Below are 14,983 nucleotides of genomic sequence, written 5' to 3' on the forward strand. Positions count from 1 at the left end.
TTCATATTAATACCAAAACACTCACTTAATTTATTTTTTTAGTCATTACACTGTAGTATAATAAGTTTCCCAAATTTAAAGGGAATGTGAGAAACACATCCCAGGTTGGATTAAAAGAGCGTAGAATTTAGAGCCCTGATGATCTGAATAGAGATTGGGGAACCTGACCATTAACTAATCAGAAGAGGTGTAGGAACTGAGGCCCCATGATTAGAAGGGTGTGTGGGAACTGAGAAAACATAGAAAGTGGGGTCACAGTAAGTAGAAATGAACGCAGGGACTGGAGCCTGGAATTTGCCCTTTGCTGGTTTCCAAAACAAGTTTTCTCTGTTGCAAAGTGACGTTCTGCAGTGAATTTCAACCCTTATGATGTGACACAATATGTCAACACATGACGTGTCCTCTGCAATGTATTGAAGTTGAGTAATGAGGTAAGATTGGGTGGAAAGGGAAGTGAAATCCTCCAAACTAATCCATCTTAGTTACTTTTTTCTCTGCCTTTCAGAAACATTCAGAAACTATTAAAATCATTTATGCTATTCAAACTATTAATGAGGATTTAATTATGTTTAGTTTTCTTATAACAATTCTCAGACACAAAAATATAGAAATGCTTTTAAGTAATTCAACTCAAATAAAAGGTAATTGATACGCACCTTGGTCCCACACAGCCATCCAACTCAATTGATATCAAGTTCAAGTTCAAATTCAGGTTCAGTTTATTGCTATTCAACCACACACATGTATGCTGCCAAATGAAACAAATGTTCCTCCAGACCAAGGTGCACAACACAGTACATATAGCTCATACACGTAACACATGAAGTAATATTACCACAATTAAATTAACAAATAATAAGATACCTATATGTTACAAGTTAAAAGGTAAACAGTATAATGCTACTGGAGCTTCATACATGATTGGACCTGGGTGGCGGCTGGGATATCAGTAGTCTCACGGCCTGGGGGACTTCGCTGTTTCCTATCCTAACAGTTCTTGTCCTAATGCTATGGTACCTCCTGCCTGGTGGTAGGGAGTCAAAAGAGATTGATGGACGATGGGATGGATCACTGACAATGCTAAGGGTCCTGCGTATGCAGCACTCCTTATAAATATCTCTAATGGGTGGAAGAGAGATTCCAATGATCCTCTCAGCAGTTTTATGCAATTCTTTGTAGGGACTTGCAGTCAGACACCTTGCAATTCTCATGCCAGTGAAAATTAGTTAAAATGTGGGCAGTGGGGGAGGGCAGAGAGCCTCAGTCACCTCAGGAAGTGGAGACGCAACTGAGTTTTCTTGACCAAAGAGGTGGTTTTGAGGGACCAGCTGAGATGTCCGTTATGTGCACTCCCAGGAACTTGGTGCTCATAACTCTCTCCAGGGAGGAGCTATGTGTGTGCAGTGAGGAGTGGTCAGTCTGCTGTTTCCTGAAGTGATTGCTGTCACTGAACCAGATCCAACTTGGCACATGTTGTACACCTGCGTTGCCATGGAAAATTGTTTTGTTTTCTAACTCCCACATCGGCGTTACAAAGCATTAAATTCAAGTAAGATCTAGTTGTCAAGAATAATGTCCAGTTCTGGTCACCTCACTATAGGAAGGATGTGGAAGCATTGGAAAGGGTACAGAAGAGACTTACCAGGATGCTGCCTGGTTTAGAGAGTATGGACTGTGATCTGAGATTAAGGGAGCTAGGGCTTTACTCTTTGGAGAGAAGGAGGATGAGAGGAGACATGATAGAGTTATACAAGATATTCAGAGGAATAAATAGAGTGGACAGCCAGCGCCTCTTCCCCAGGACACCACTGCTCAGTACAAAAGGACATGGGTTTAAGGTAAGGGGTGGGAAGTTCAAGGGGGATATTAGAGGAAGGTTTTTCACTCAGAGAGTGGTTGGTGCATGGAATACACTGCCTGACTCAGTCGTGGAGGCAGATACACTAGTGAAATTTAAGAGACTACTAGACAGGTATATGGAGGAATCTAAGGTGGGGGGTTATATGGGAGGCAGGGTTTAAGGGTCAGCACAACATTGTGGGCTGAAGGGCCTGTACTGTGCTGTACTATTCTATGTTCTATGTTCTATCCAAAAGCCATTGTCAGTTGTATAAGGTGACCTCAGCAGTTATATGAATAAATACTGATATTGCTATTCAAAATTTGAAATTCCTTAAATTTTATTTATTTGTGTTGAATTTGTGTATACTGATCAAATAAAGACTTCTAAGTGTTCAGAGAGTGTGAGTGGTCCATATGTATCATTATCCTGTTGTTGAGAATTTGTGTCAAAATATTTTGTGAATTTGTCCTTTGCACTCTTTCGTCTATGTAGAAGTTGTGCCGATATTATCACCCCATAAACTGCATTCTTGGCGGCATGCAGAGACAGCTATCCGCTGTGCTCTGGTTCCAAAATTCGGTTTTATTGAAGTCAATGGAACTTAATTAGAAGCAGACTACAATATACAATGCTGCAATATTGTACACTTCAAGGGGGATCTAATTTAATCCCAAATAAAACCAGAAAATGTTGAAAGTATTCAGCAGGCCAGGCAATATTCGTAAAGAAAGAAAAAAGGAGTAAACTGATCATTTCATGGTTGTCCTGTTGGTCACAGACAGCATTATCTGCAGCTGTCCTCACACCAGACTCTTTGACATTTCTGATCACCTGTTTAAGATGAATTGAAGTTTAAGAATACTGTAAAGGGAAATAAATGGTTTATGAGACTGAAGGTGTGGCTCTAAAAGCTTGTGGCTTCATAGTGGGTCAGATAGTCCCTTCCAATGTTATAAAATCGTAAATAACAAACAGAATCAATTTTATTTAGGCTACTTTGCCCTCTACTTGCATCAGTATGTCTTTGAAAGTATTTTATTTTTCTGTCCATAATCACCATACTTTTAAGCAATTTTCACAGTTAACTCCATTTTACTTCTTTCTTCATAACCTTTTATTTACACTTTAAAAAAAATAATGCACCTCTGGGTTGGCCGTCAGCATCACTGAGTTCCAACTCTTATCAAAATTAATCATGTTACGGCCACCATCACCTCGGGTGGCATGAGTTCCATTTTCTTTGTGCTAGCTGGGTCAGCTGCCATAATAAAGTTAAACTGTGAATTGTTCCCGGAGGCACTTTGTCATGTTGTGTTATGAAGCAATCATGCATTACATTTACCACGTCTAAATTTAAACCATATGGACAATCACACTTTATTCCTGATTAGTTCAAAATTAGAGTCGGGTTTAGTATCACTGCCATATATCATGAAGTTTGTTGTTTTCTAGCAAAGTGCAGTGCCATACATAAAATACTATAACTTACAATAAGAAATATATATATATATACAAATAAAATGAAGTAACTAGAACAAAAATAGTGAGGCAGGGTTCATGGGTTGGTTTAATGTCTGTTCAGAAAGTTCATGTCTTCACTTTCAGGCTCCTGTATCTCCTCTCTGATGGTAGTGATGAGAAGAGAACCTGTCAGGGGCTGCAATGATGGGTGCCACTTTTTTGAGGCATTGCCATTTGACATGCCCTTAATGCTAGGGAGGCTAGTGCCCATGATGGAGCTGGCTGAGTTTTCAAATCTCTTCAGCTTTTTCCGATCTTGTGCATTCCTCCCCCCCACCACCCCCATACCATATCGTAATGTACCCAGTTAGAATGTTCTCCCTTATACATCTTTAGTGACATACCAAATCTCCTCAAACTAATGAAATATAGCTGCTGGCAAGCCATCTTCGCGGGAGTATCAATATGTTGGGTACAGGATAGATCTTCAGAGATACTGATGCCCAGTAACTTCGAGTTCCTCACCATTTCCACTGCTAACCCCTCTTTGAGAATGGTGTGTTTTCCTTCAACTCCCCCGTCCTGAGTCCACAATTAATTCTCTGATCTTACATGGAGTGCAAGTTTATTGTTGTGATAACACTCAACCAGTTGATCTATCTCACTCCCAAACACTACCTCATCACTATTTTTTGCATACTCACCTTTCAATAATCTTATCTCACCATTAGGTCCTGCTTTTGAGCATGTCATGTATATTAAAATGATATTGCATGAATTATGTCAGCTTAATTTTACTTGGTATAGATTTTCACTGCTGTAGTGTATTTAGTGATCTCCAGGCATCATAAAGCACATTAAAATCAGTGAAAACCTAGACTGCCTTAGTCAAGAAAACACGTTAGCTAATTTGCGCACAGTGAAACTTTGCTTCATCATTTAATGCTGAAAATCTAGTTCATGAATGGGGACTAGCTAACCTAATCAATCTGAGGACAAGGGAAAGAAGAGCATTTGTATTCCATTTGGTTGTCCACGATTCACCAGGAGCATAGCTGACCTTTTATTTCAGCCTCCTTTTCCAGCACTTTCCCCTTATTCTGCAATTCCCTTCATATCCATAAATGCAGTAAACATCAGTTCGGATGAGCCTCATCACGGAGTCTCCACTCATCTCAGGCAGAGGATTCCACAGAATCCACACCCTCTGCCTGAAGAAATTTCTCCTTGTCTCAATCCGAAATAGTGTTGTGCTTCTTGTGTAGCTGTTGACTCTTATTTACAGTCAAAGTGAAACAGCCTGTACTCAGCATGTCAAACCCAGGCAAAATTCTACAAATTTCAAGTAGATCTTCTTTCATCCCCTCAAAATGGTAAGTATACAAACTTCGACACGAGGAAATCTGCAGATGATGGAAATTCAAGCAACACACACACAAAATGCTGGTGGAACGCAGCAGGCCAGGCAGCATCTATAGGAAGAGGTACAGTCTTCGTTTTGGGCCAGGACCTTTCGTCAGGACTAACTGAAAGAAGAGATAGTAAGAGATTTGAAAGTCTCTTCTTTCAGTTAGTCCTGACGAAGTATACAAACTTGATTACTCAATCTCTCCTCGTAACAGCAAATACATAATCACTGGGACCACCCTGACGAGTCTTCACTATATTCATTTAATCCAAGTACAGTACATCATTTTTAGGTAGGACACAGAAACACTGAATTCTCCAGGTGTGGTCTCACCAAAGCCACAGCTATTTTGAATAATATACTTCTGTGCCTATAATCATCTCCTGGTACAATTAAGGCAAATATACAATTTATCTTTCCTATTGCCTGCTGCACTCAAGTTGTTGATTTTTATTATATATGACAAACTTAGGTCACTTAGAATATCCACATTATCCCAATTCTCACCAATTAACCTTTATTTTCTGCTTTAAGAACATAGAACATTAAACAGTACAGGACCTTTGACTCACAATGTTGTGCCAAACTAATTAAGCTAATGATGCCTAATTAAACAAATCCCTTCTGCCTGCACTTGGTCCATATCCCTCCATTCTCCACATATTCATGTGCCAATCTAAAAGCCTCTTCAGCACATAAGAATCAGAATCAGGTTTAATATCACCGGCACATTTCCTGAAATTTGTTAACTCTGTGACAACAGTGCAATGCAGTACGTGATAAGTTAGAAAAAAACTGTGAATTACAGTAAGTATATACATATCAAATAGTTAAATGCATAGTGCAGAAACAGAAATAATAAAGTGGTGAGGTAATGTTCATGGGTTCAATGTCCATCTTAGAAATTGGATGGCAGAGGGAGGAAGCTGTTTCTGAATCATTGAGTGTGTGCCTTCAGGGTTCTGTACCTCCTACCTGATGGTAGCACTGAGAAGAAGGCATGCCCTAGGTAGTGGGGGTCCTTTAGGATGGACGCCATCTTCTTGAGTCACCGCTCCTTGAAGATGTGTTGGATACTACAGAAGCTATTGCCCACAGTGGAGCTGACTAATTTTCCAACACTCTGCAGCCGACTTTGATCCAGTGTGGTAGCCCCCACCAAACCACCCCCCTCACCCTCCCTTACCAGCTGGTGATAGAAACATAGAAACATAGAAAATAGGTGCAGGAGTAGGCCATTCGGCCCTTCGAGCCTGCACCGCCATTTATTATGATCATGGCTGATCATCCAACTCAGAACCCCACCCCAGCCTTCCCTCCATACTCCCTGAACCCCGTAGCCACAAGGGCCATATATAACTCCCTCTTAAATATAGCCAATGAACTGGCCTCAACTGTTTCCTGTGGCAGAGAATTCCACAGATTCACCACTCTCTGTGTGAAGAAGTTTTTCCTAATCTCGGTCCTAAAAGGCTTCCCCTCTATCCTCAAACTGTGGCCCCTCATTCTGGACTTCCCCAACATCGGGAACAATCTTCCCGCATCTAGCCTGTCCAATCCCTTTAGGATCTTATACGTTTCAATCAGATCCCCCCTCAATCTTCTAAATTCCAACGAGTACAAGCCCAGTTCATCCAGTCTTTCTTCATATGAAAGACCTGCCATCCCAGGAATCAATCTGGTGAACCTTCTTTGTACTCCCTCTATGGCAAAGATGTCTTTCCTCAGATTAGGGGACCAAAACTGCACACAATACTCCAGGTGTGGTCTCACCAAGGCCTTGTACAACTGCAGTAGTACCTCCCTGCTCCTGTACTCGAATCGAATCCGCTCGTTATAAATGCCAGCATACCGTTCGCCTTTTTCACCGCCTGCTGTACCTGCATGCCCACTTTCAATGACTGGTGTATAATGACACCCAGGTCTCGTTGCACCTCCCCTTTTCCTAATCGGCCACCATTCAGATAATAATCTGTTTTCCTATTTTTGCCACCAAAGTGGATAACTTCACATTTATCCACATTAAATTGCATCTGCCATGAGTTTGCCCACTCACCCAACCTATCCAAGTCACCCTGCATCCTCTTAGCATCCTCCTCACTGCTAACACTGCCACCCAGCTTTGTGTCATCCGCAAACTTGGAGATGCTGCATTTAATTCCCTCATCCAAGTCATTAATATATATTGTAAACAACTGGGGTCCCAGCACTGAGCCTTGCGGTACCCCACATGCAGCCAGTTAGAATGCCATCCATTGTACATCTGTAGATATTCACAAGCACTTTTGGTGACCACACCAAATCTCCTCAAACTGCTAATGCAATACACTGCCTTCTTTACAGCTGCATCGATATGTTGGGACACGTTATGTCATCAGAGATATTAACACCCAGGAACTTGAAATTGCTCACTCTCTCCACTTCTGATCTGCCAATGAGGACTAGTGTGTGCACATCCAACTATCTCCAGCACCAACCTAGCAGAACATTACCGATTCCTATTCTCAGTATTTAAAAATAAATCCCCCATACATCCTCTTTGAACCTCCCACCTCTCACCTTAAATACATGCTCACTAACACTATCTATGCCTCTGATCATTCTATCAACTTTAATCAGCTCTTTTTTCAGCCTTTGATTCTCCAGAAAAAATCCTAGCTTGTGACTATAATTTCCAATGATTCCACCATATATTGCACTTGTCCATTCATATAGCCTTTTTCTGCTGAAATAGCTTTACAATCTCTTTTTACTTAATCTCACAATACTGTAGAAAGATAAGTTAAAGTTTTCTTTTCCTGCAGACGATTCCATTTTCTTTTATTTTGTTTCAGTTTTCCTGTATTTGTAGTTCATAATTAAATCCAAACACATGTACTGATCTGACACAAGTAATTTGGCAGCATTTTACACATCAATGTCTCATTTCACAGGTGTTTCTGTGAGCATGCTTGATTAGCTTAATAACTTAACACAGGCTTGGTTATTGAAGCAATAAAGTAACATAAACAGTTGTAAATTTGGCTGTCCCCAACTCCTTTAACACATGCCAAATGTAATATTCCCACCAAAAGTGTAAAGCAGAGGGGATATCTTCTGAAGCTGAAAGGATATTTTGAAGCTGGGAATGAGAGAGATACTGGGACATGTGGCTGTTTGAATGGCTGGCAAAATTGATGCCGCAATAAATTCTTTACGGTTTAATATCTGATCAAGGACACTTCTTTTCTTCTTCTAGACGCTTTTGGTTCTCTGGCTCTTTAATTTCGAATGGTTTAAATTAAGGAACTCCAGCACCACATATGTCAATTTGAATAGAAGCAGATTCACCAAGGGCTTGCTTAAAGATTTTTTCTTCTCTCCTTCATATCTCAAATAGCTAGAAAATGTACAATCTGTATAGACTGCAATCCTGAGACTGTTGGTCCACAGACCTGATCTAAATATTTAAGGCCAACTGTCCAGTCCCTTAGTGAGGAAGCACTGCACTGTTGAATGTGTCATCTTCCAGGGACATTTTAAACCCAGGCCCCTCTGCAATCCTGGGAGGGTGTTAGTAGATTCCATGGTGACAACCAAGAGGAAGAAAAACATTTTTCTCCAGGGTATTTTTCAACCAAAATCTAAAAGCAAATGACTTAGTTGATATATCTTGTAGATCTTGCAGAACATTTTGTAAGTGGAAACCATGGGAAAAACAAATAGATATTTGTAGAGAACCCAATTTTGAGGCACATGATTTAACAAGTTTGCCACCTTCATTTATGAACACAATTATATCACATGATTTTACCATATGAACATTTGTAGAACTGTCTCGCCCTCATTTTCAACCGTTCTTGTCAACAAGAGTGGGAAGATTTTTTATACCCTTTCCGTTAAATGGATCTGAGATTTCCCATTTGATTACTGAGTTATTTATCTGATATTCTGCCTATTTACAAAGCAAGCATCGATTAATTCTGCAGTAATACACAAAAGGTTTGGAGGAATTCAACAAATCAGGCAGCATCAATGGAAGGAAATGGGCAGTTGACACAACAGACCTGGACTCTTCATTTGGACTGGAATGAAATAGTGGAGGTAGTCAGTATAAAATGCTGGGGTGGGGGGTGTGGGGAGAAGGGTTGGAGCAAGATCTAGCAGGTGATAGGCAGGTGAGGGAGGGGTTAAAATGGGAATGATGTAAGAAGCTGGAAGGCAGTAGTTAGGACTGACAAAAGGCTGAAGAAGATTGAAGTTGATTGGAGACCACAGTGGATCATGGGAAAAAAGGGAAGGAGGCGGGGAGAGGAACTAGCGGGAGGAATATATGGGCAATGGGCAGTTGGAGAGGGTGGGGACTAATAGGATAAGGTCAAAATGGGAAGAGACAGAGGGGAGTGTATATCATTAAATAAATAGAAATTCATGCCATCAATGTGGAGACTACCAAGGAAGGATATGAGCTGCTGTTCCTCATATTCAGCATTTTTATCTGATCCCATCACCCACTTCCCTCACTAGATGCATCTATCACCAGTCAGCTCCTACTCCCCCTACCATTCCAACCTTTTATACTGGCCTATCTCCCCTATTTCTTTCCAGTACTACTGTAGAGTTTTAACCTGAAACATTGACCCCATTGCCCTCCACAGATGCTGCCTGCCCCTCTAAGTCCCTGAAGCTCCTAGGTGTGTTACCCCAGATTTCCTGAAACTGCACTCTCTTTTGTCTCCATTAATACTGTTACAAATTTTGCTGGAAATCATTAGTAATTCTACAATCCAGCTCTCTTCTCATGACCTATTTTAGTTCTTACTCATTTGTATATGTATGACTTCCATATCAAAATAATGGTCTCTGTGTTTCTGTAGAAGGGTGCATTAGCTAACTGAACTGAACATTAAAAAAACAGAAGATGTTAGAAATCAATATCTAAGGTGTAATGAGAATTAATAGTTATTTGTATTTAGTGTCTTTTAAAATATTTTATTTTATGTTGCATTATAAATTGATTGTCACAACCTCAGCAACCCAAGTTTAGTCCTGACCTCTGGAGTATGCACATTCTACCCATATCCACTTGGGCTTCTTGTGCATTTCCCCCGCAGCCCAAAGACATGGGCCTTAAGGGGTTAATTGGCCAGTATAAACTGTCTCTAGTGTGCAGGTGAACAGAAAAAAATTGGTCATCTTTATGGGTTTGCAGGTCACTAAAATGGGTTTAATGTCAGATTGGTGTAAATCAGTGCTCTAGGAATGTCACGGACCCAAAGGGCAGAAGGACATTTTATCCGTGCAAGATGACTCTAAGTTCACTCAGTTGCTCATTCTTAACCTTTTGCCTATTCCACTTGATTGTCTTTCCTGGAAATGAAAAACAGCTAACCAGGATAATAGTGCCACCAATATTCCATGACCAGTAAACAGCTAATTTGAATCATCTTTAGCATACAGTATAGCCAAGATTGGGAGCTTGTTACACAGAGAATCATGCATTAGTGTTCTTGTCTTATTAGACTTCCGCACCATAAGTTGCCCTTTTGTCTGGAAAACCACTGTACCTTATTGAAGTGAAGTGTTGCCATGTAAAGTAGCATTTTGAAGAAGGTGTTTTAAATGGTACTGTGTCAATCATAATGAATCAGCCATGATGGAATGGCAGAGCAAACTCTGGGCCAATAGCCTAATTCTGCTGCAATGTCTTATGGTCATTTGCTTTTGTCCACAGGATGGTGGTTTCAGGCCTGTGGCCCTTCTAACCTGAATGGCATGTATTACTCAGGCGGGATGAATACAATTCGATTTAATGGGATCAAGTGGCACTACTGGAAGGGCTCGCACTACTCCCTCAAGTCCACCACTATGATGATCCGACCTGTGGCTTTTTGAGCACTACACTGGAATTGCTTTCCTGAGCAGCTGATAGAATTTGTCATCACTTAAGGGATATTCCGCATGCACCACACAAATGCTGATTTAATGATATTAAATCACTTAGCACACACTGGTGGGAAGTCAAATTTGAAGGTGTCACCCTTAGCTACCAGCCTGCAAATCACAGGAAAATCATTTCATTTTAAATCTTCCTACCCATCTTCAGTGATGAAAAGTTTGACAGGAAGTCTCTCAGCAGCAGGCTAAAAAGAGAATATTAAATGATTTACAATTGAACTAGGGCCTGAAATAGAAGAGACCCTCAGGGCTTCTCCAGTTCAACCTGAATGTTGTGTCAACCATTGGCGACACTGAGTTTCAGGACAAAGTCTGTTTAAAAATGTTTATTTTCTGTCAGCTGCCTTCACCATTGTTTTCAGAACATCCACTTTTGTATCTGTGCGCACCGTGAGCAGGTATTGAGTCTAACGAGCACAGCAGAAAGATTCATGAATGCATCATATTTAACTATTTAACCTATGTTTGGGCACTTCTTTTGTAAACCTTTTTTTCTTCTTTAGGAAAGAAAAGCATTGCATATTTATGTTATGTTTTTATTCATCTGGATCCTTTCCAGAATTCTGAGGAAGGCAAGTTTTCTGCTCCCTCAATAGCAAATATGTACAGCCTCTTCCAAACACTTTTTTGCTCGTTGGCTATCACAATGTATTTGTATTCTAACAGATGTTCCATTCACTACAGAGCTAACTGTTTGCATCAGTGCAATTTCAACTTTTTATGTGATGTTGCAATGATAAAAAGAAACAAAGAACAGAATCTGAGGCCAGACCGTATCATTCCTCTGTGTATATATCCCATTACATGTCTTCCAGTACCTGTCACCTTGGTCACATTACTCGTTTGCATTCAGTGACTGCTGTATAACCTGCTGTGAGAGTTTCAATTATTGCTTGCTGAAATCTGAACAAACTCATCCAGTTTGATTGCCACTTTCAATTGAAAAATGATTGTTTCTGAGATCAAGTCTGTTCTGGGAATAGGTTATTGTGCTTCCAACTATTGTTCCCAAAGTTCTTGTTCTTCAACAGGACGAGGAATTAGGGAGGAAGTCAAATGTCAAATCTGTGAGCAAACAAATTAACTCGCTGTAATGATTCATTTGGGATGGTTGCAACTGGGAGACAATCTTAAAGCAATTAACTATTGGTTTTGTTTTCAAAACAAAACTGGTTCACTAACAGATTAAAGCATCCCATTGACACTGCATATAATTTTACAAATGAATACTTTATTTATAAACAATAGAATGCATTCACATGGCAGAAGAATATTTCATTCTCATGCAAGGTTCACAATATATCAGCCTGACATCAACTCTTCTGTTCCACAACTAAACAATCTGATGCAGATTCCAGTCCTATAATGTGACCTTAAATTAAGGCTGTTCTCTACAGAGGCTTTGCAATGGCTGCACACAATCATGTATCTTGGTGTCTGGCTGTCTGCAGAATTTAATAGTGAACAGCTCTTGCTCTCAAGGACAAGCATATTTTGAGCAGACCAGAGGCTATTTTTCACCAAGTCATCAATTTTCCAACAGCAGTTGCTTGTGTCACCGAGCATTCCAGGAAACAGCCAGCAGGGCTTTGAGTTACTTGTTATGCAGGCATTTGGGATGAACCGCAACAAAGACAATTGCATCACCTCTTGACAACACGCAATCCAGAAGGAGTTGGATGACAGTCTCCTCCCCAACGCAGCGGCATTGAGGCCAGCATGCAGCCATGCTGATTCTCAGTCTGTGCAATCGGGACCTGTCAAGGAGAGCACATTTCTTAACATCAGTCAAGCAATGTCTTGTTGTTTACTTGAAAGATCTGGTGACAGAGGTCAAGAGTCATAGCATTAAACAACATAGAAATGGGCTTTTGACTCAAGTCATCCCCACTGACCAAGCTGCCTTCATGAACTGGTCCCATGTGTCCATGTTTGCCCACGTCCCACTAAACAAGGTGCTCCCAACCTGATGCACCAATGTTGCTGGCCATCCATTCAAGCCCACCCATTTGTAATTCAGAGGCAAAAAAACATTGCAGATGCTGTAGTCTACAGCAAAAAAAACAAGCTGCTGAAAAGGAACTAAATGTGTCATGCTGCATCTGTAGAATGAAAGGGGCAGCTGATGTCCAGCCCAGATGAAGTACCTTGAACCACAATGTCAACAGTTCACTTCACAGATGTTATCTGACTCATTGAGATCCTCCAGCAGTTTGTTTTTCACTCTGGGGTTCTCCTTTTCAAACTCTCTTGTTCTTACTTCTTTTTAAAATTCTGCCTAAAGCAAATCATATTCACATGATTTTTGATGATATGCCCTAACTTGAAATACAGTATAGGTTCAATTATTCATTTGCATAATACAAAAACGCAAGTCGTTGTGGCTGTTGGGACTTGGTGATAACAAATCAAAGCATTATCTAAAAGAAACATTCGAGACTGTGAGAGATGCAAGCAAACTTTACACAAACTTCAGTTTTTTCCAACTTCAGTAGATTTTCTCCACTTCCCCTGCTGTGTCTATTGTGTCACCTCTGTTACAACAATAGCAGACGACTAACAATCCTTCTGATCTCCTGAGTTTGAGACTGCTGAAGTGCTTGTGTAAGAACGTCAGGGGCTGAATCTCAGCTTTCAGCCACCCTCTGCTGAAATGCAAATGCAGTGTAGCAGGAATACAACTCAGCCTGGAATTATGTTGTCACAATAATTGTTCGGCAGGTTTTTGCCAAAAGAATTGTAATATTAATAATCCATTTGAAAGCGTTAATTGCATAACATGGCTCTTGACTTTTCGTCTTTCATTTCACATCCACATAGTCTGTAAAGTGAACACAGTTGCATATTCAAATATTGGGATACTGCACCTAGTAAAATAGATTGGATCCATCAAAGAGAGGTTGAACATTACAACCAATTGCAACAACAACTAATTGTGGCACAGACTCTAAAGGAGATCACTTAATAATACTTTGTGGAATGTAAACTTTATAAAATGCTCCATTTCTGACAGCATGTCAGATGTTAAAATGAATCCTATCTGACCAGTCCTATCCTTGTAGGAGAATCAATTAAGGCATCTGGAATTGACAATTATTTAGTCTTTAATAGGCCAAATAAGGTTTATGCTTAAACACATCCAAGGATTTTGTCCCTTAAATTGTTCATTCAAGTAAGTAATATTAAAAATACTGATTAAGTGGTTATTATTTCCAGGAAATGGTATTGACATGTTATAGCTTAATTATTTACCATTTCCAATATACATTAATATTGGGAAAGATTACAGTTACTTACTCTGCCAAAAGAAAAGTTTCAAGTTGATATGCAATAACTAGTAAATATTTTATGTATTTTCTTTTTTTAAAAAACAATGAAGCATGGACATATAATTTACAGCAGCTTTTGGGTTAATTTAAGAAATAAAAGTATCTACAGACCTGCTTGTGTTTTTCTACATAATGTCTGCTTGAAATGCAAGTTGAGGAGTGGAATGATACCTTTATTCATAAGTGACAAATGTAATGCAGATGTTTATCTCCTTTCTGTGCTCGACATTTGCAAATATGTTGTTCCCGAGTGGAACATAATTGTTATCGTTTCTTTGGGAGCGACATCATTCCTGCAATTCCATTGTTGGGAAAGATTCACCCCCTGGTGCATCTGATGCATTGTCTACATTTGACGTAGCAAATGACATCATTCCTCCTCCAATGACCTTTTTGGAATCTTCTCTGAGATTTTTTTTCTCTCTGAGGAGTAACTAGCATTAGGCAGTGTTAAGTCAACTATGTTCTCAAAATGCTATTCCATTCTGGGACCCCACTCAATTTAAACATGATACTTAATTGGAATCTCCCGGATTCTACCTCCAAATCAGTGCCAACCCTCACTCCCAGCCCCCACCTCCCTCAATTCACTGATTATGCTTCACTTAGTCCTGCAGAGTACCTTTTGATTGCCCTTCACCTCTGGATCCCAGCTGATCCAACACTTCGATCCCTGATTCCCAGCTGCTCATTTCTCTGAACTTTTGGCCTCAACACCAGCTCTCCAGAAAGAATCCTGAACTCCTCTGTCATCTACACCCTTACACAAACAAACGTGACGTCCATCTCTGGTCAGCCAGCTGTTCTCAGAATTCAAACTCTGACCACCAGCCCTCCCTCATTGCAAAGTTAGTCTCAATGTCATGCATTTATTTAGCTTTACATGCCATACAATGTTCAAAGGAAGATATATGGTGGCTCTTTAACAGCATCCTAGACCTCTGGGACAAACGAAGTTCAGAACAGCAAGACAAGTTCCAAATAGCCACTGGCATGCTGTGACAC

At 40.2% G+C, this 14,983-nt stretch overlaps 1 protein-coding gene across 3 annotated transcripts in view; it reads left to right on the top strand.

The window, feature by feature from the left end:
• angpt2b (angiopoietin 2b) overlaps positions 1-14,576 on the top strand; it is a 227,810-nt gene extending 213,234 nt beyond the window's left edge. For all 3 annotated transcript variants that reach the window (XM_063033629.1, XM_063033631.1, XM_063033630.1), the window contains one exon: positions 10,426-14,576. In XM_063033629.1, the coding sequence (XP_062889699.1) occupies positions 10,426-10,586 (161 nt within the window). In that variant the 3' untranslated portion in view covers positions 10,587-14,576. The remainder of the gene's footprint in view (positions 1-10,425) is intronic.
• The last annotated feature ends 407 nt before the right edge of the window (positions 14,577-14,983 follow it).

The sequence above is a fragment of the Mobula hypostoma genome, chromosome 26 (assembly GCF_963921235.1).
Source record: "Mobula hypostoma chromosome 26, sMobHyp1.1, whole genome shotgun sequence".
In the NCBI taxonomy this organism is placed as follows: domain Eukaryota; kingdom Metazoa; phylum Chordata; class Chondrichthyes; order Myliobatiformes; family Myliobatidae; genus Mobula; species Mobula hypostoma.